This window comes from Fukomys damarensis, unplaced genomic scaffold, assembly GCF_012274545.1.
Source record: "Fukomys damarensis isolate Sample0158 unplaced genomic scaffold, DMR_v1.0_HiC HiC_scaffold_4, whole genome shotgun sequence".
Lineage (NCBI taxonomy): Eukaryota > Metazoa > Chordata > Mammalia > Rodentia > Bathyergidae > Fukomys > Fukomys damarensis.
The window spans coordinates 21,111,840-21,134,032 of NW_022900916.1; the positions used below are offsets into that span (position 1 = coordinate 21,111,840).

Consider the following 22,193-nt stretch of genomic DNA (forward strand, 5'->3'; position numbering starts at 1 on the left):
AATTTGTTTTTTTTTTTGTTTTTTTTTTTGAGACAGGGTCTCACTGTGTAGTTGAGACTGACCTGCAACTCACTATGTAGCCCAGGCTGGTCTCAAACTCACAGAAATCCTACTGCCTCAGCCTCCTGGAGTGCTGGGATTACAGGCGTGCGCCATCACGCCTGGCCTAAAAATGCATTTAAAAGAAATACAAATTTATTTAAATTGACTACTTTCTGTTGTGGTTATATATTTTTTTCTTACTTCTGTTGTCCAATTTTGAACCTGTTCTCTCACTAGCTATCTGATACAGTGCAGAATAATGTTTATTGAGCATCATTCGAAAACAATTCCTATGCTCTAGAAATCTGTATCATTTGATGTAATTCTTTTGTCTCTTCTAAATTGGTATTGCCAAAGGACACTAGGGTCTCAAAAATTCCCAAATCAGTGGATTTTTCTCAGACTTACTTTTTCTTCTCCTATAGTTGTGACTTCATTGGCCGCCACTTGTTCTTTGGGATTGTAACTTTACATGCTGCACTTCAGTCACACATCTGCTTTTCCGCTGTTTTCACTTATGTATCCTTCATAACTCAGGTCCATGAGACATGGGCTTCCGAAGTAACGTCTTCTTCCCTTGTTTTCATTTTCTGTTTTCCGAGTATCATCTCCAGATTCTACTTCTCCATTCTAATTAGTAGATATTCCCATTGATAGGGGTTAACCTAGCCTTTTCACTATAAAGTGAAAAGATAGATCTGAAAAATTTTTATTTTTTCAATTAAATTCTTTTATCTGAAGTCTAAACCCACATCTCCAATCTCAACCATGTTATAGACTGCAGGCTAGTATTTCTAAGATGCCCTACATTTTAACAGAGTTAGAAGATGGCTTCCCTACTTTCCACCTCAGGACTTCCTCCTCCTCCTGAGTTCTTCCTGGACTCCACTGTCATCTCTGTCCGCCTGTCCCTTCTGTTATCACATGAACACCTCTTTTCTCACTCGCTTTTCTCCTTTATTATAGAAATCATCTTTTTTGATATATTTTTTCTTTCCTTAATGCCCAGTGTAAGCCTTGTATGGAGCAAGTACTCAATATTTGTCGAAAGGAGTATTTCATTCCTTTCTGCTTGTCTGATGTTTAGCACTTGTTAAGAAATGGTAAACTATAATTAAAGCCAACAAAATGAGAATCAAAACAACATTTTTCCTACCCCTAGTTCAAGTACAAGGTTTAAACCACCTGAAATAGAATAAACTGGTTAGAAAAACAGTGTTGTTCTTTAAGCCCCTACAGAACATAAATTCAGTGAAAATCTGTTCAAACCACAACTCTAATTAAAGGTTTTAGCTGCCAAATAATATGTTCTGGTTAAAGCCAACTTAGTATTATGGAGTGTTTCATGAATAACAGCACAAGCTTTATACTTTGCTGTTGGTTTTCTCATGGGAAACTCATGTAAAGGAGAGTGATACCTCCCTGTTGACTTTAACTTTTAGAAAGGCAGAGCATGCTGAAATTGTACATAATTCTCTTCTAAAGAAAAGGAAATAGCATTTCAATGGTTTTCCTCAGTGTCTTATTGAGTTATGGTGGGGCACAATTATGTCTGTAAATTGATTTACCAGATGGAAGGTTACATTTTATATTTAGCTGATTAAGTTGTAAGAGACTGGAATTATATCTCATACAAGAAAGATCATACATAAAAGAAAAATTGTTTGTAATACTATTTTGAAACTAATTAGAATTTAAACTAGTTTCCCCTCCTTTTTCACGTACATTGCACTAAAACAGATTCTTGAAAATAGGCTTTATCAAAGTATTAGACTAAATAATTTAATATCTCAGAATATGTTTAAATAAAGGTAAATATTGCTAGTAAAGTTTTGGAAATTACTTACCATATTTGTTTAATTATGTGCAAACTATTCATGGTATTTTAGATTTAAAATAAGGATTCTTAACTTATACCTATATGAAGTTTACACAGAAAATTTTCAAAGAAAAATTATACCTTTTGTCTTTCTTTGCAAATAAATTTTGTTTTGTTTTGTTTTGTTTTGTTTTGTTGAGATGGTGTCTTACTCTGTAGACCAGGCTGAACTTGAACTCACTCTGTATCCCAGGCTGGCCTCAAACTCTCAGTGAGCCTCCTGCCTCTGCCTCCTGAGTGGTTGCCTAGTACAAATAAATACATTGCTGAGAGTGTTTTAGAAAATTAAATGATAAAAATAATAAATATTAATATTAAGTAAATTATTGTCCTGATATTTTTGCTAGGTGATAGGCATATACCATTGTTAGTTCTCTTTAAGATCCTACTTCATTGCCTACAAATAGTCCAATAAAAACACAGCACAGTAAAATTTGAGCTACTCAGATGGAGGATTTCAGACTTCCAAACAGTGCCAGTATTGAATTCATTAATTAGCTGTATCGACTCTGTACCAAGTTATCACAAATTATACTGGTTGAAGCAACACAGATTTATCATCACAGTTCTAGAAATCTGAAGTCTGAAATATGTCTCTGTGGGCTAATGTCAGAGTGTCAGCTGGGCTGTGCTCTTGAGACACCAGTTTCCTTGCTTTTTCCAGCTTCTGGAAGCTGCCTGCATTCTCTGGCTGAGGATCCTTTCCAACCTCAAAGCCAACAATGAGGAGTTGAGTGTTTCTTAAGCAGCATTGATCTGACACTGACTGCCCCTTTCTTTTCAAATTTTAAAGGACCCTTGTGCTTACCAAGGGCCCCTTTGTTCAATACAGGGTAATCTCCTTATCTTTGAATCAGCTGATCAGCAACCTTAAACCCGTTTTCCACTGTATTTCTCTTTTATCGTGAAATGCAACACACTGTCAGCCTTGTATATCCTCTGTTCCTCAACTGCCAATTCAACCAATTGTGGATTGAAAATATTTTTTTAAAAGCCCTTGTACTGATCATACAACCTTGTCATTATTCCAAACAATACAGTATAAATACTTACGTAACATTTACATTGTTTCTTGTACTGTAAGTCAAATGAGATGATTTCAATTATACAAAGGAGATGCACTGGTTGTATGCATGTACTCTGCTGTGTGCTGTGTTGTATAAGGGCCTCGAGCACCCACAATTTTAGTAGCAATGGGAGCACTTTATCCCTGAGCAAGTCTGTTCGCAAGTTCTAATGAGTAGAAAGACCATGAACATCTTTGGAATTGGGCACTTTTCTCCCCATCCCAGTTGCACAGAATTTTTAGATGAGTGATGTTTGCTACCAAATACTTTGACTAAATTACTTCTTTGCCACTTTATATGAAATTTGTTGGAGGTTTCATTGTTGTTCAATTATCTCAAGAAAATAGATTACGTAGAAGTTGTTAAACTGACAGTATTGTAGAAAAGTGCTCTGGAGAGACCTGAATGAATCTAGAGGTGAAATTCCTCTTAAATCAATCTAAAGTAAGTAGTAATATTTACTTGTATATTATAAGGAAAGTTATAATAAAAAATAATAAACTATTGATTCCATAGAAGCAGAAATGATAAAGCTTGCAATATCCAAACTTGCAGAAGAAGATAAATAATAATAAATGCTCAAGTGACTTAAATTATTTAGAAACAGGTAGAGAGCAAGAAATAAGGGGGTGTTTGAACTGGGTAGGGGGCAGACTCTGTTGATGCTGAGCAAGGGCACCTAGTGTGTCTGAGGGCTTTAAAGCACAAGAGAGCACTGACTGCACCTGAGGGCTTGAAATTGAGAGTTGACAGTTCTAAGTAGCTTAAATGCACATGTATAAACACATGTACCCGATGACAGTGATGAGAAAGCTACTCAAAGTAGGCTGAATAATGTGATTCCCTAGAGACATTTATGAAACCATGAGTACACAGTGACCTGATCCCAAAATCTGGGAGTCACATGGGGCTCCAGCTTCATCTCAGCACAGATGAACCCTGTGATTACTTGCTCTGAAGAGTCCTCTTTCTTATCATGCCTGCTGTTTTAGTTCATTCAGTCCCTATTCCAGTTACTGACCATTGTTTGATTCCACCATTCCTTTGTCCATTAAGCCCTTCATATTTCTAAAATTTAAATTTAGTCTTCCAACTGTCTTGTTTCAAAACCATTTCATATCTCCAACATAAAAAGATAAAGCTCTCCCATACCAAGCACAATGTCTATCACTTCCTAACCACTTTTACTTTTCTCAATTTTGCCATGTTAGAACCTTGGGAAAAAATGAAATTTTATGAGTTATTTCTCTTTCACACTCATATAAGCCATTAACAACTAGTTTTCTAAGTGTTCCTGTTCATCCTGAAAGGTTTCTTGAATAAAACATAATCATTTGTCCTTCTGGGAAGCTTTATCTCCATTTGGGCCCATTCTTTATAATATATAAATACACATATAATATACATATACCTTATATATAACACACACACATATATGTTATATATATGCATATGTGTATATGTATCCTCAAATATACCCAGATAGAGCTCTGTGTGTGTGTGTGTGTGTGTGTGTGTGTGTAAAGCAAGTTTCTCTGTTGAAGAACCCTTGAAGACAATATCTGTAGATTATCTTTCACTGTACCCCCCCTGCATCTTCAGAGAGCTCAATAGGCATTTAGTACATTTCTTTTGTAGAAATAAATATATGGACTAAGAGAAAGGTTTACACCCATGAAAGGAACTATTTTTCATATTTCCTTTTAAAATAGTATATCATTTATGTGGGAAAATAAAAAACATACATAATTTGTATCTGAAAATTTAAAACATACAAGAGAATTAGCATATGGCGGTATCGTAAGCTGTATGAGATACGGATTTATTCCACTCAAAACATGGTCTTTGTGATACTTGCCAGAAGAATGAAATTCCTCCTGCACTGCCCATCTGTTCTGTAAGACCTCTTCCTGTAACATTCGGCATCAAGAAATTCTTAAAGAAGTTGAAGCTCAGGTAGTTCTCAACATTTGAAACTCAGCCTTTGACTTGTTTCTTTTCATGCTTGGGTTGAACCAGCATTCATTTGTTACTTCAACGATTATCTGTTGAGAGCTACCATGAGCTGATGTGCTGGTTAGGTAGTGGGAATAGACAGCAGATTAATGACAGACCTTTCTGTTCTGAGCACTGTCGATCTGTGGTAGAGCAATTGCAGTGAGGCACTGGATGCGGGAACTGTATGGCAGCCTTTGAAGTTCAGGAAGTAGCGGTGGCGAGTATAAAGCTACTTTCGAAAGAAACGACTGTGAATTGAAGTACAGTCTCAAGAAGTAGCTAATAAGGTCTGTGTACACAGAGGTTTATTTTTATTTTAGTGGGAAAGATTTAAGCACGTCTACACTGAGGGGAAGGCCAGCAGAGAGGGCGTTTGAAGATAAAGGTTAAGTGGCCTTTATTAATATTTCATAATTTAGCTAAATGTTGCTTGATATTTGCTTTTATTTTCCACTCAGTATTCTCTCCCCTGAAGCATATTTGGTTTTTATTCCTTGAATTTGCCAGCACCCTCGCTTAAATATGGTAAATTCTCTGCCAAGGGATGTAGGTCTCTCCCAATATAATCTGGTAGCATCTCACTCGGCTCTGGGGCATCTCCCCTCAAGGCAAATGGATCCCTGCTTTAAACCCACAATACTCTGTTTATTCCTGACTCCTGACATTGAGGAGAGCCTGTCCTAAGCACCCAGGAAAATGAAGTGTTCTCTCTCTTTCTCTCCTCTGGGCTTCTCCCTTCCCCTCCCCCGCCATATCTGTATTTTTCTCAGCATTCTGCAGCACCTTTTCTGCCCTACATTTATTTTTTTTCTCCAATAAATAGCTAATGGGTGTATTATACATAATAGGCACTACACTGGTGCTTTGCAAACAGTGGAACATAACTAGACATGATTCCAGTCTTGAGATTCTTGCAACCTTAGTCTCAATAGCTGTTAATTGAATTTAACTAAACATTGGAACCAACTAAATAAAAGGTTTAATTTTGCCTATATAATGTAAATATTCTGAGACTTATTATAAATTGTTTCTATCGAGAATCACCATGTTTAACCAAAGTATCTTTATCTGTTTCCAATGGCAATTTGTGCTTACAGTATAAAATTCTAAAGGAAATATCTATTTTTTCCTCTGTTTGTCCTGATTTTTTAAAACATGCAACATGGAGTGGTGGTTTGTGAATTCATTCACTCACACCCTAAGCCGTTTTAACAAGGGCTGCCACCAGGCACTCTGCAGAGACACTGGTGAGGAACAGGAAGCAGGGCTCACCAGAGAGGAGTGCTCTCGGCCTGAGGTGACCAAGTGCCCGGTCCCAGGCTGTGGAGCTGCACAGGCCCTGCCCTGTTCCACCGATGAGGCATCCAGGCGTGCTGGGTGGAAGTGCCCACTCAGAGCTGAGAGTCCTCACTTCTGGACCACCCTTATTTGTAAATGAGAATTAAATGACGTGTTATGTGAACACAGTCACACGCCATTTAATTCTTGTTTTGAAGTTCTTTTTAAATATAATTGTCCCATTCTTCAGCATCTCAAACATGTATGACTTGCATAATCAGAGGAAAATGTTTGAGTGTTATTATAATATAAACGTGTTTCCAAAAATTTCACTGTAAATTCAGTAACGTGAGTGACATTTATCAATGTTGCTTCTGAGAAAGAAAATGTTTCCGTAACAGACATCATCGTATATTTGCAATAAGAAAATGGATAAATGTTTGTAGTACTATTTCTCAAATAATTCTTCAGGAAATTGGAATTACATATTACCATAAGTGTGGCTTCTTATTAGAAGCTAAAATTCCCCCAAAATGATTTCTAATGACTTCTATATAATAATTTCATATTGTTACATGATTATAATTAGAAATAGATTAGAAGTTTTACTCCTTGATATAGAAATGTATAAAATTGGACTCAACATTAGAGATTCATATTATCCAAGCCTAAAATAGGTGTGAGTTATCGTGAATTTTGGCATTATACTTTTGAAAATACATAGTCTCTGTCTGATAATGGAACATTTAGTTTGTGTAACCTGTGTCTCTTCATCAGTTAGATCAGATGATTCAAGGTGTCCCTAACTGTCTTGTGAAATTGTCTGTTCAGTTGAGCAGCTCACACAGGACACAGATTTCTCCAGGGCTGTGAGAGATATGACTTGCGCAGGAAGTACTCCAGGAAACCCAATCTTCATGAAGGGCGGAGAGTGAATGCGTGATAGATGTTGCATTTCAGTTCCAAGTGACAGAGGGTTCCAAATGTCATTTTCTGAGGCAGCTTGTGGGTGGGAGACAGCCTAGCTTGGGAAATACAAGAGAGGGAGAGTCTACGTGGATAAGTTAAGAGACACAGGGAGAGCAGACTCTTCCGCAGAAGAGGTGTGAGGCTGGCAATGAAAGCTTGCCCTGCACCTGTGATCATACAGCTCAACCCTCAAGGCAGGTGGGATTGCTGAATATCCCAAACGTTCATTGGTGTAGCGAAGTGTTTATTAATCTAGTGTTTAATGTTGATTAATGCTCATGTTAATATTATGGAATTGTGTGTTTAAAATATTAACAAACAGTAATACTATTAATTCAGCTGCAAGTCCCTTTTCTCTTGATGACCATTCCTAATGAGAATGAACATTTCTACCTAGTATGATGCATAGTTTTGAATTTTTTAATTTAAATTATGGGTATAAAAGATACTCAGTCTAGGATTAAAAATGAGCAGAGACAATATGCTCTCAGAACGTAATCGTTTTACTGGATGGGGACATACTTAAGAAATAGAATACATGTAGTGGAATGGAAAAACAGAAAAATAAAAAAGTAATTGAAACATATGAAATCAATTATTAAAATGTTTAAAAATATACTGAGCAAAAGTACATAAAAGGATTATTGTCATTTTTGTGTTTGTTATAAATGATATTACACTGAAGTTGTCTACTCCATAGCTGTTTTTAATTTTATTTGTTGTATTTTTAACATAAGTTAGTCTTCAATGGAGACAGCATGAAATGAGTGTACAGCACTGATCTGTTTGAATAAGTTTTTCTGTGACAGGTGACCAGGTGATCTAGGAACTTTGTCTTTCACCAAGACATATGATAAGCATGTTTATTGCTCCTTTATAGATCATAAAATGATTCACAGAGATTCATCAACTCACCCAGGGTTACAGTCAATACATTAAGGATTTACCCTTGGAACCTTCAGAAGACAGTATGTGTGTATCTACAGAAGACAGTGTGTGTGTCGGTGTGTGTATCATAACAACCTGTATTCACATAGCTCATCACACACTCCGGTCTCCTAGTGAAGTGACGTCTGGGCCTTGGCATTTTAAGGCTATGCCATGAAGTCCTATTTTTTTAATCCTGACTGTCTAATACCTGATTTGACTGTTCTTTTTCCATTTCCCTGAAATCCTGAAGCTATCCTACATTGTGGAGATCAGTATAAGACTAAAGATTTGAAATGTTCATGGACAGTCTTCAAATATTTTGTTCCTTTTTCCCCCGAGATTTTTAAGTGATCAAAGGGCTGTCTTTTTAAATATTGATCATTTTCACTTTAATGATAATCTGGTTTTAAGGAGCGATTATGGACTTAAGCATATTTTTTATGCGAGGATTTCATTGCAGCAGACAAATGCATTCAGATAGACACACACCAAAAAGCATGCCTTCTGTTTGTATGATTAATTGGTATGTAGAGAATGAGTGTGGGGTAAAAATAGAAAGGCAATTAATGTAACTAGCCATGAAATACATTCACACAAACAGAACTTCTCCCTCGTCAGTGATCTCCTTCTGGACCCTGAGGATTTCCATCCCATTAGTAACTCACTGGCACGGAAGTAGCCTTTGCAGAGACGAAACATTAAAAATGGAATTATCTCTTAACTGCAAACTGAGTCAGCACACTAGGTCATTTATTCTGCTTGGGTGTGTATCATGCTGAGCTTTGGTGTGTGGGCTTCTAGCATTAGGAAGGGTTTTATAGAGCATTGCAAGAACTAAATGATGGTTATTTATCATCCCATCTCTCACTGCCGCCAGGGAGATGCTAATATCTCTGGTGATGCAAAATGAGTGTTGTAAGTCAGGCTAAAGGTTTGGCTGGAACCACTGGGTAGAGGCCTTTCCTCCGAAGTTGCACATTGTACAATAATATAGCTGTATTGCACACTTCCACTTATCATTGATTTCTAGTTTTTAGAAATTCATGCCCTCAATTTATGAAGATAAAAATGTCACAATATCTCAAATATCATCCTATCATTGAGAATTACACTTTTCTGCATGTCTCCACAAACCAAAAGAAGTTAAATAACTTTACCATCTTTAGAAATACTAGTAGCATTCACATAATTTCAGTCATATGTGGAATTTTAAATATCTGAGTCCATAGAATTAGAGATTAGTTGTAATTAGAGGCTATCAAAGGGAGAAGATGATGAAAGGAGTTTTCTTATTGAATGCAAAGTCACAGCCAAATAAAAGTAATGTATGTTAGTGTTCTGTTAGATGGAGGATGATTATAGTTAACAGTATTGCATAATGCAATCTGAAACAACTAGCAGAGAGGATCTTGAATTTTCTCATCACAAAGAAAGGATTGGAGATAAGTGATTGTATTAAGTATCATCAGTTGATCAACACATCATGTATAATGTACTAAAACATCAGCACACTATTCCCCATAAAATGAATAGTTATTCTGTCTAAAACCTTTGAAATTTAGCAGTATTAAAACATTTCTAAATAAATTTCCAAGAGTAAAATTTATGGAAATATTTAGTATTTAGTATTCTGAGCTACATAGAGCACTCCAATTTCTGATCATCTGTTTTTTTTTTTTTGCTTTACCCTCCTCCATCCTCCTTGAGAATCTGACAGAAATAATGAACTCCTTTAATCATCTCGGAGTAGTCTAGTTCTTACTGAATGGCCAGTTACTAATTGCTCATCCCAGAGTTTCCTACACTTGGCACTATTGATATTTGGGTCCAAATAATTCTTCATCATGGGGGTGGCCCTGTGTATTGTATGATGTTTGACAGCAGCCCTAACTCTACACACTAGATGCTTGTAGCCACTGACAACAAAAAATGTCTCCAAACAATGCCGCATGTCCCCCATGGGCAACCTTTTCTCTCATTGAGAGCCAATGGCTTATCCTGTATTACACAGTATTTCATTTGATTCAACAGTAACTGCAAATAACATAGGACTGCATTAATAAGGGTTGTGTAGCTCAGATCATAGACATTCATGCGAGACTACAGAAATGAGTAAATTTGGGGTCAGGCATTTGGGGCACTGCCTTACAAGGGCAAGGCCCTGAGTTCGATCCCCAGTACTCTTCCCACAAAAAAGAGTAGGTTTAAATGAAACCTCATTAGGGGTGGGAAGGTACCCCAAGAATAGCAATAGCAGGAAGCCATTCTCATCCCCAAGGCTGAAGAAGAAAGGAGAGAAATCTTTTTTAGTGAGCTGGAGCCGTGGAGCATTGAGCCTCGAGGTGGAAGTGAGGTTATGAAAATGCAAAGCCTTGGCCAATGATAAGCACCTTAACAGGGAGACTGAGGGACATCCTGGCCCCTTCCTCCTCCTCAACCCTTTCCTCACCAGCCTGTCCTGCCAGTAAGTAGAGTCCAGATGAAATCCAATCACTCTTGCAAGGCATAGAATGGCGCTGCTCAAGGATTCAGGTGCCATTGGCTCAGAGAAGGAAGGAAAATAGAATCAGGCAGATGGAGAACACCCTCCCCATTTTAAGATGAAATATCAAGTAATTCATCCAAAGCCTAATGGCTATTGTGTGGAGCAGGGATTTAAATGCACATCTGTTTCACTGCAAGCTTTAGCAAGGTGGTATCATATCTGGTTTGCTGAATGAACTAATGTTCAGTGAGACTGGGGAGTCATTTAAGGTTTTTTATTTCAGTATGATGTAGGCTCAAGACTAGAATCCAGTTCTCATTCATTATATAGCCAGTGTTTTCTCAAATAGACAGACACAGGTGTAGAAACTGTCTGCCACCCTTCAAAATCATTTCTTTATGAAAGACTCACAGAATTCTAGGTTTCATATAAAGTGTTAAAATGGCCCATGCTTTTTGCAAAGCTGTTGTCACATATTTGTCATGATTGCATGCACTGAGCCCCAGCTGGTGCAATGTGTTAGGAGAAGGAGGAGGACAGGATTGAGAATTGGGAGATTTGGACCCAATCCTGGCTTGACCAATCCCAGCTATTTAACTTGCACCAATACTGCCAGTACTATAAGTTTCACAATTTTTTGCTTTCATAAACTTTTCCCTTGCATATTCACCCAGCTCTTGAGTTATTTCAGGTATTTGCTTGGGTGGTCACAACTCTGAAGCCAGGAAGGTATTAGACTTAGTTTAATAGATGGAGAATTGGGCTTGGGAAGCACTTGAGTCTCACTGAAATTTCTAAAGCTGAGAAGGGATGCCACGCGTACTGTCCTCAACCTCACATCCTCTCACAGGATGTGCACTGCCTCCTCTCCCTCACCCAGTGCCTTTTGAAGTGGTTAATTAATTTACTTCCTCAGGACAGCCAGTGTGTAGCATTTAGTCTATTAGGTTTCATCATAAAATCATGTCTAGACCTAAGTCTGAGAATGTGTAATTTTGGTCCTTGGATTATAGGCAAAGCTGCAAAGGATGCTAATATATTTAGTTAGCACTTAGGAATTACCAGTCTTTCATTTTCCTTTTATAGGTTTTAGAAGAATATATTTATTATGTGTAGCTTTTCAAGGGTAAGATGGATATTTTTAAAGTGAATTTTAAAATTAATAAACTGGAAAACAAATCCGAATAGGTTAACCTAGTCCCATCTTCTCACTTTAATTCTGAGCAAGCTGGGTGTTGGTAATCAAGGTTCAGACTTGAGCATTGCTTCCCCCTTTAGCTCAAGGCGGGATCCCAGCAGGTGAAACATTTCAGTTTTTGTCACTGTGAGATTCTTGTTCTCTATCAGGATATCTTCCCGACCTATTGATTTTCTACTTTTACAATATTTTCTGGTCCTCCATTTTTATTTTTTCATGATTGTCTAGCATAATGTGAAGCATGCAACATAATAAAGTAACTTGTTTTACTTTTTGTATCTGAGCTTAATCTTTTTTATTTTGCTTGCGTATCACATAGCCAAATGCAAGAAAACTGATAATGTAAGAATTCTTAGTCCACATTTAAAGCTGCAGAGAAAGGAAAAAGAGAAGAAAACAAACAATGTGTGTGTTTGAACTCTGAAAGTTAGAAAGTGGGGGGCAAGATTGTATGCTCTTTTTTCATATCTTTTGGAGTCAGGCAAAAAATTTAAATTTCTCAAAAGAAAAGATGTTCACTGATTAAAAAAAATTATCTACATTATAATGTTATCACTGTAGATGGTTAGTGGTGCTTTAGGAAAACTATCTTACAACTTTTCTGGTGTTCATCCATAAAGAAAGGTGGGGGAGCCAGATCTTTAATATTTATAAGAATATACTGGGGCTGGGGCCAGGGATTTAGCTCTAGCAATACATCTCCTGCCTGGCAAACACAGGGTTCTGAGTCCAATCCCCAGTATCCCCCTCAAAAAAAGAATGGACTTCCGGGCGTGGTGGTGCACTCCTATAATCCCAGCACTTGGGAGGCTGAGGCAGGAGGATCGCTGTGAGTTCGAGACCAGCCTGGGCTACATAGTGAGTTCCAGGTCAGCCTCAACTACATAGTGAGACCCTGTCTCAAAGCAAACAAACAGACAAACAAAGAATAGACTGGATTTACTGGGTACAGATGCTAACTTCGTCTCCTGTGATCTCTATAACCTTGATCAAGTTACTTCCCTTCTGTGGTTTGTTTCCCGCATCAGTATTATCACATAAATGATTAACTATAGAGCTCCACTCCTTAAAATAACTTAACCAAAAAATAGTAACTGTACAAATAACATACATTTTTATTTTGAATCATGCAGCCTAGTTCCTAACTTACAAGTTTAAGACTTAGCCAGCCTTCCTTTCTCGCTGATGGTGCACTGAAGACTTGGAAAGTTTCATCATATATTCCAAACGTCTTGGCATTATTAAGCTCTGTTTTCCTAGGGTACTAGGTTTGAAACTACTAACAAAGAATTATTCCGGGAGTCAAAATTAGATATAAATTATATGCTACAGAGGTCAGGTCAGAGTCTCAAAAGTCACATGAAGTTACTGTTTTAGAGGTTATTGAGTTTCACTCAAGAGAATTAAGAGGCCTGACAATAAAGTATAATAAATCTTTCTCTGACCCAAACATAAGTAGTGATTAAATGTCCCATTAATGATCCCAGTTCTGCTAGAAAAAGTAAGTAGAAAATGTATTTTTGCTCCTTTTTTCACTTTCATATCTAGATAGTTTTAAAAAACTTTCCAATTTCATAAAAATGATTACTATACTTGTTGGTTTAACTAATTTAGCATCAATGCCTCCTTTACATCTTTCTCTGACCCAAACATAAGTAGTGATTAAATGTCCCATTAATGATCCCAGTTCTGCTAGAAAAAGTAAGTAGAAAATGTATTTTTGCTCCTTTTTTCACTTTCATATCTAGATAGTTTTAAAAAACTTTCCAATTTCATAAAAATGATTACTATACTTGTTGGTTTAACTAATTTAGCATCAATGCCTCCTTTACATGCTTGGGATTTTAATTTGAGAATGAGAAGGAACCAAGAAAAGGTTAGACTTTTTTTTTTTTTTTAGCAGGAGCAATTGGCTCTTTTTTTCACTTTCATATCTAGATAGTTTTAAAAAACTTTCCAATTTCATAAAAATGATTACTATACTTGTTGGTTTAACTAATTTAGCATCAATGCCTCCTTTACATGCTTGGGATTTTAATTTGAGAATGAGAAGGAACCAAGAAAAGGTTAGACTTTTTTTTTTTTTTTATAGCAGGAGCAATTGGCTCTCTATTTTTTAATTTTTATCTATTTTCTTTGTCTCAATCCCCAGCCTCTGAGCCCAACTTGAAGGTGCGGTCCAGGTTAAAACAGAAAGTGGCAGAGAGGAGAAGCAGCCCCTTACTAAGGCGGAAGGATGGAAATGTTGTCACTTCATTCAAGAAGCGAATGTTTGAGGTGACAGGTAATTGAGGATCGGGCAGTCTTACACTAACAAATGCTGCTAGTAGTGACAAAGTAACAAACTAGACTAAATATCCTGCTGCATAATGAAAGTTATGGTGAGGAAAAGTAATTTCTTGGTAGAAAATTGTACTGAAAACCTAGAAATAGTGCAGTAGTCCTGGTTATGCACTCACCAACTGTGTTAAACAGGAAATGCATGAAGAAAGAAACAACCCTACGTGTCAGTGAAGGCATAACTAGGGAACACCGATGCTCCTCTTATTCTTCTCAGAAGCAGGCAGTCCATTTTGAGCATGGCAACCAGGAGAATATAACTTGTAATGAAATCCGATCAGAAACGAACCGGGGGAAGTCCAAGAAGAGAGCTTCCCCCATGCTCAGACGTGAATGTACAGAATTCACCTGGGAAAATTAAACTATGTGGAGCAGCAAAACTGCCTTTTCAACAAATTTACAGAACTCATAAATGACTTTATGTGTTTACTAGTGAACTGGGACTTACGGCAGGAGAGGGATATATTGCTTTTTATGCAGGGGAAGAAACTGTCATTTTCACTAGTCTCAAATGGAAGAGTTCATGTTTTTTTTAGCTGCCTGGGCAGGAGTGAGGTGAACAGGTTAGGAAATTCAACCTGATATCTTACAACCCCTTTTAGTCCCAGTTGTACCTGGTTTGAAATTAGAGCACGCCTAAGGCTGCAAGAACCAAAAAGTTCTGACAAAATAGTACTGACAACTGTTTACTGAGTGCTTGGAGCCATGCACTGTTCCTGGTCATTTGCTTTGGTTGCATCAACAAAGAAGTAGTATTCTGCAACCAGTATTCCCCCCTCTCAAATGGGATTGTGCTTATAGCAGGTGTTACTAGTTCTGTAAGATCAGATCTTATTCTTAGTATATTTTTTTAAAAATTCTTTTTCTGTATTTCTTTTGGCTATGACAGTTTCTAGTTGTGGAAGTGGAGATGAAAATGTATATTGAAGATGTTTAGTCTCTTATACAGTTCTGTTAGATTGATGTGTTTCTGTGAAAAATGTTACTGATCATAGTGGGAATTTTTTTTTCCTTAAAGGATAAGGAATACTAAAGAGATGAACAATAAAATTATTTTACTACAGTTTATACTTATTTTCTCATGTCAATATACTCAATGATTTATACCAGTTAAATTCCAAGTTTGAAAATATTGACTTTTTTCAAGTAATATTATTGTACATTAAATAGGTAAAAATGGTAAGTTTGCCTAACTGAGGAGTTTGATAGAATAAGGAGATGAAGAATAAATCTATTTTAAAGAATGTAAAAGAATAGCATGCTAATTGTGTAATGTAAATGCAGGTAGGTGGTTTTTTAATTGGAGAAAGTAGGGTCCCACTAATGGAAAAACTTGAAAAAAATAAAAACATATATATTGCTATCTGTTCTGCTTTGTAATCTCAGTATCTAAAGTCATATTTATTTATGCCAATATTCTTTCCTATTTTCCCATTAATCGGTTTTCTTTGTCATAACTTTTTCTCCACATTCATATTTTCCCTCCTTTTTTTTGTTTTGGTACCAGGGATTGAACTCGGGTCCTTGCGCTTGCAAGGCAGGCCACCAAACCGCTGAGCTAAAATCCCCGGCCCTATTTTTTTTTTTTTTCATTTTCCCTCCTTAAAAAATGCAACAGAATTTAGCTGAGTGCCTGAGTGATTAGTTCTCATTTATACATATAATGATTTGCCAGAGTTTTACTTTTGTTTTATTTTATTTAAATATTACATGTTTTATTTCATAATATGACATATTTAATGTAATACATGTAGAATTATACAGGTGCATATACAAAAGCACTCTTCTTTCTGTTATGAAAAATAAAAATTTCATGAAACTATAATTTTAAAATAACAATAGTTAATACACTATGTAGCATAATCTTAAAATAACCAAAATTCTACTCAGAGTATAAGTCATAGAGACAAAATACTTCCTTTTGCCAAAGAAAAAAGACGAAAACATAAAACTTTGTTTTAAATGAACACTTCTTAATTTTGTGTAATAATGACTCCTTTCTTCACCTCAAGAGATGCTAGGTATTTGGTGGCATTGGATGCACATTACTGGCCTGTGCACTGGTGCTTGGGGTGCTTTGGTAGATGTTTTAATTGGTGTGCACTATTTATTCTAAATGCCTTTGGCAATGTGAAAACACTGACACAGAGCAGCCTGCATCTGTATTCCTCCCATTTCTCTGCTAAATTCCATCTCATTTGTATAAGCTCTGTTTGTGTCTTAATACTAAGCATTACTAGAGTGTCCTTGGAGACCATCACTGTTACCCTGACAGTCAAATCACTCTGGTGTTACTGTTTCCCCTCTTTATCTTTCTCTCATCCCCGTTTCATGCATTTACGTCTTTGATGTAATCTAATAGTTGATATTCACATCTTCCTGTTTTTCAAAATTTGAGGGTTTTATGCTGCTGCCAAACCTTATTCTTTTACTACTGCAAGCATCATCTGATTCCTGTGCCTGCAGTGCTTTGCACCCCTGCTACATCACTATCATTTCACAGACTACACCTCTTTGAGCTCCAGTTCTAAACCCACTCTTGTGAGGTTTTTTTTTTTTTTTTATTAGTGTTCCCAGCAAAGCGATCACTGTCTCCTCCAGATACTGTCCAGTGTGATATGGTGTAATCCTATTACAGTAAAACAAACATAAAATAATATGTTATAAAATTTAAAACTGGTAAGAAAGAATGTTTACGAAAACATTTTTAAAAGATGGAAATATGATGTTAATGAGAAATCATATTTAATCATACTGGAGAGCCAAGTCAGAGAAAATAATTTTATGTAAGAATATTTTAAATGGCAAAAAGTAAACAAGATAGACAAATAAGAAAAAAATACAGATTAATAAAAATAGAAGTAAGATGTACAGTCAGAAGGGAAGTGAGCAAGGTGTGTTTAAACATTGTGTAATGTGAATAATTTGCTCAAATGCTACAATAAATATGTAGCAGGATGAGAATTCTCTCAGTCTCATATTCTTTCCAGTGATGCTACATTTCTGAATAGAGAAATATTTATGCAAAGAGTTGAGTCATGTGCTGTTTATAGGGAAGGCAGGAAAGTACTGTATAGTCTGCAGAGTGGGAGTCCTGTTCTTTGGGTGACAGATGACAATATGAGCTAGACTTGGAGTTTACAAGTGGAGTTGGGCTTGCCGTGGAGTCAGTGGAAGAAAAGGAGGATAAATAATCATGAAGTGCTAAAGAGTAAGTGACTTGAGTTTCAGTGAGCATGGAAAGGGCCATGGTAGGTAGTAGCGGCTGGCTCCATTACAGAGCAGAGTGACATGACAAAGTGTCATCCCAGCAGGAGGATTCTCCGGGCAAGAGTTTGGAAGAAAATTTTGAGAGATTGCTGTTAGTGACTCAGGAATGTTAAGAGATACGAGAGTTCATGAAAGAAGCATAAATTTTAAACTGAGATGATTGTAGTGAGACATACAGAGAAATAACATAAAGAACAAATTGAAAGGACCTAGTAACTGATTAGGATAAAGAAGGGAGTAAAGATGACTTTAAGACTGGTGATAAAATAAAGAGGCAAACACGAGACATTTAATATTAGAATTCACTGAGTTTAGCATACATGGAATGTCCAGCATACCAGAGGAATTCAGTTTGAAATTTATGAACACGAAAGGCAAGAAATATAAATTCCATGAGGGTGTTCTGCCTAAAAATGACATACAAACTTACAAGACTGAGTGACTTTGACAAAGGATAGGGAAAAAAGGACAAGGTCACCTATTTGTGAATGTGCTGAGGGATTGGTGAGAGGAAAAGTCAGCAAGACAGAGTGATAGACATGGAAAGAGATCATGACTCTGTGAGGCATTAGGAGGATGAGAACTGTTTCATCAAAAATTGTCAGATTTGATGGTACTTGAGAGAACAGTTGCAAGTTGATAATGAGTAAGCCATATCACCAGGGCTTGAGTGAATGAGTAGGCATTGTGAGAGTGCATTGCTTGTCAAGAATCATTAACGTGCTGTCACATGGGGGCAGGGGGCAGTCCCAGGGGAGAAGGAGCAGGGATTGAAGGTAACAACTAATTGATGAGCCAAGTCCTGAAACAGTATAAGAGATGGGATTAAAGGTAAAAGTAAGTGTTTTAGAATCGGATATGAGAAAGGAAGAGCAATGCTTTACCTTTGAGGTTGGAACGGAGAGTAGGGGTAACATGATCAGAAACAAAAGGTGCTGTGGTGGAAATCAGATCGAAGTACTCAGTCTACAAAGTTCAAGGCAAAATCATTCATACAGAGTTAACAAGATGGGAGGAGACAGGGCTTAACAAGATGTAGGAGGAGGCCAATAGAAAAATTTTGAAAGGAGTGAACTGTAGAATATGGTAAAGAATTAAATAGAATTCAATAAATAGTTTTCCAAGACTTGATAAGGTGGTTTCTCTAGTTATATGTGTAAGAATTGGAAAATTCTATTTTTAATTAGATGTTTTAAGAGATTTTTTTTTTTCATAAATTGAAGTTCACATAAACTTCATAGTTTAAGAGAAATGAGATTAGGTAAATATTTTATATTGTATTGTCTCACTTGCTCACAGGAATCATGTTATATTGGTGTTTAAATTTTTAGGTATTAACTAGGCAACTTTTCTTTTGGAAAATAAGTTGGGTAAAGTTAAGGTCAAATTATTTTGTACAAGAATGTCAATGCAGTATTGAGATTTGACTTTCTATTGTATTTTCTTCCTACAACTTTGATTCACACTTGCTATAAGAAGGTATAGCCTTAGTGAGCAGTTTATCTAGATACAAAAGAAATTTTCTTGGTCATATGTGTTGATGACTTTCATTTTTTGATTTGTGCAGTTCATTACTTCTATCCCTGTTTATTGTTTTCTTGTACTATAACAGCAAGTAAAAGCAGATCCTTTACTCTTTCCCCTTTCATCCGTAGCTTCTGTTAGCCTCTCTAGCTGGATATTTTTTACTTCTCTAGAAACTATAGAATACTGTGTTGTATTTTTTCAGTAAATACAAAGAAGGAAAGGTAGTATGAAAATTTAGAAACATTTCATAAATTTCCCTCATTCTTCCTGTTCAGTGAAACAGTGCATGCCATTCAGATAGACATAAAATAAAACAGTGTAAATACTGTACATTTCAGTAACGGAAGTTCAACTGTGTATGTTTTCCATACATACATTTGTTTTTCACAATATTTTTCAGAATCCTCAGTTAGCAGCAGTTCTCCAGGATCTGGTCCCAGTTCGCCAAACAATGGGCCAACTGGAAATGTTACTGAAAACGAGACTTCAGTTCTGCCCCCTACTCCTCATGCTGAGGTAAGACCTTTATTAGATTGGTTCTTTTAGAAATTGGTTCCACAAGTAGCTTCCTAATACAGAGTGATATTTCTGAGTTAAAGTTCTCAACTTTATGTTTTAAACTTATAAGAGAAAAAAGCAAGTGTTTATTGACCATTGTAAGTAAATATTATTTATGTTTCATAGCTTTGTAATACATGGGAGTTGAGTAAACTTGATCTTATTTATAAATAAGACAATGAGGGGTGGTTGAGGATAATCAGGTGTTTGAAGAATACTACAGGCAGGCCTCAAATAAAATATCCTTAGTGACCCTGAGTATACACTGCTGAACACTTGTACAAATTACTAATCCTGCTTGGTTATTGCTTAGTTTCATGGGAATAAGTCCATCAGTAAGTAAAGGCAAGCTCGTGTAAACCTCTCAGAACACCCAGCAAGCCGGGTTTTCTCCATTTGATCTTAAGTGTAATGAAAAAGAATTGAAATGCAATAGAGCTCCACTGAGCAAACATTTGTGAGTACCTACTGTGTGTCAGTCATGTTGCCTAGCAGTGGGCATATAAACAAAATGTGAACTCTGTTCTTGAAGAATGGCATATTAAAGGATGTTACTCTAAAGTGATATCATTTGTTGTAATCAGAGACACAAGACAAAGAGTCAGCAAGCCTTTGTATAGTTTCTGCATTAGGCTAGGCAAAAGCAGTGGTGTGAACATAGTGAGCCCTACAGAACTCGCTATTTTGAAGTCTCTGTCCGTTCACTGGAAGCCTTCAATTTTCTGTCATTATCACACCTCCGTAACTGTGCCTTTCTCTATGAAGGGGAGGTTGGTATGATACCTACTTATACCTGCGACATACTTCTTGTAATTTGTAGAGTCGTAATGCTTTAAGGTTAACTGAGACTTATCAATTCTCCTTTGCTATAGCTTCCTGGCCATGTGATTATCCAAACTCTATCAGAACATTTCTAACTATAGGGATCTCACTGTCTCCTGACACCACTAATTTGATTTTAAACAGTTATTTTGAATGACAGAAGTATCTTCTAGGCAATATTGCCAAGATATCTATATTTATTGCTGTATATATCAGTAATACATGTACACAAACCCATGTGTGCATACATATAGTAAAGTATTATTCATTATAAAATTAAAATTATTGGGCCAAAATATAAGTGAAGACAGGAACCCAGTGGTTACCCCAGATAAGCAAAGGATTGAAGCCAGGGGGGTCACTTGCCTTAAGGACATATGAGTTGTGCACTTTGGTTTTCAGGACTTTGAAGAACTCAGGAGATAGAAAACAAAACCTAGAGGAAGGGGAATAATCTAACAAGAGACCCTCCTTACTCTAAGGGGGCATCCAGAAGCCCCACCTTTGTGCTACGTTGTCAAGTCTCTCACCTTAGTCCCCAAATAAGCTTAATAACAGAGCAGAGAGGGGGACAGATGAACTACCCAAGAAGTTGTAACCACAAGTTAGTCTTTGTAGGCTATTTTAGATCAGCTCACATAATCTTGAATTGTTTAATTGTGGTCCCATATTTGTAGTTTACAAAAAACAAACGAGAATCCACTCCAGATGAATACATTTTCATTTTAGATTTCAAAAGTTTCCCTCAAATGAGGGTTTTAAGAATTGTGAATAGCAAAGGTGGGTGCTCTTACTCATGATTTGAGTCTCTATATTATCTCTGGGACCTTCATCTATCCAGTTTCTTACTGTTTTTATACCCCTTTTCCTCTGTTTCATTATCCTTCAAAAACATTATATCAGATGGAATAGAAACTTGACAAATATTTGTGACTAGAGACGTAAGTGGTATTGTTGGACTGTTTGTTCTAGGTATTTACTGTCTTTGGATTGGTACCGTTATATCTCAGTATTTGTTACCTGAAACCCTTTATTTCCAAGAAAAGAACAATTTTGGTACCAAATATTAGGAAAAAAGCAGGTTTCCATCTTCTCTGAGTTCAAATAATGTGACTTTCAGAAACTTCATAAACACTTAGTATTTGGGTTCCAATGCATCCCTGGATGCATTTTGTACCCTTTGAAAATGAAAATGACACACAGCGATATATGCACACCCATGTTTATAGCGGCACAGTTTGTAATAGCTAAAACTTAGAAACAGCCCATTTGTCCATTAGTTGGAGACTGGATGAAGAAGATGTGTGTTTTTTTTTTAATAAAATGGAATACTACTCAGCCATAAAGAATGAGAGATTAGAGTCATTCATAGGAAAAATCGGTGCATATTGAGGATATACTCTTAAGTAAAATAAGTAAGTCACACATGTGTAAATACCAAATAGTTCCACTGGTGTGAAAAACTGTAATTGTACATAAGATACTAATGGTATAATTGATAATGTAAAATAGGAAGAAAAGGGCAAAAGGTGTAGGGGAAGTGGGAAGGGTAGGGGAAAAGAAAAAAATATGAGAAAATGAAAAAAATGGAAATAAAGTATTTGTAAATAGGGAAGAGAGGAGAGGGTGAAGGGAGGGCAGGGATATGGGGAAAAAATGAGAACCAAGACAAGAGCCCAGTGATGAATGTAACTGTACTGTATACCTAAAATGTACCAATAAACTCAATGAGAAAAAAAAATGAAAAAAATGATTGCCTTTACAATCAAGAGATATAAGATTTTTAGAGGTGCATTCAGTACAGAAAGTTTCAGAAGACCATTTACAGCA

At 36.5% G+C, this 22,193-nt stretch overlaps 1 protein-coding gene across 5 annotated transcripts in view; it reads left to right on the forward strand.

Annotated features, from left to right (window-relative positions):
- Hdac9 (histone deacetylase 9) overlaps window positions 1–22,193 on the forward strand; it is a 924,083-nt gene that overhangs the window by 544,551 nt on the left and 357,339 nt on the right. For 3 of the 5 annotated variants that reach the window (XM_033757109.1, XM_033757117.1, XM_033757114.1), the window contains 2 exons: window positions 13,999–14,130; window positions 19,384–19,499. In XM_033757109.1, coding sequence (XP_033613000.1) covers window positions 13,999–14,130; window positions 19,384–19,499 — 248 coding nt within the window. The remainder of the gene's footprint in view (window positions 1–13,998; window positions 14,131–19,383; window positions 19,500–22,193) is intronic. The other 2 variants (XM_033757124.1, XM_033757119.1) reach the window with 1 other exon arrangement.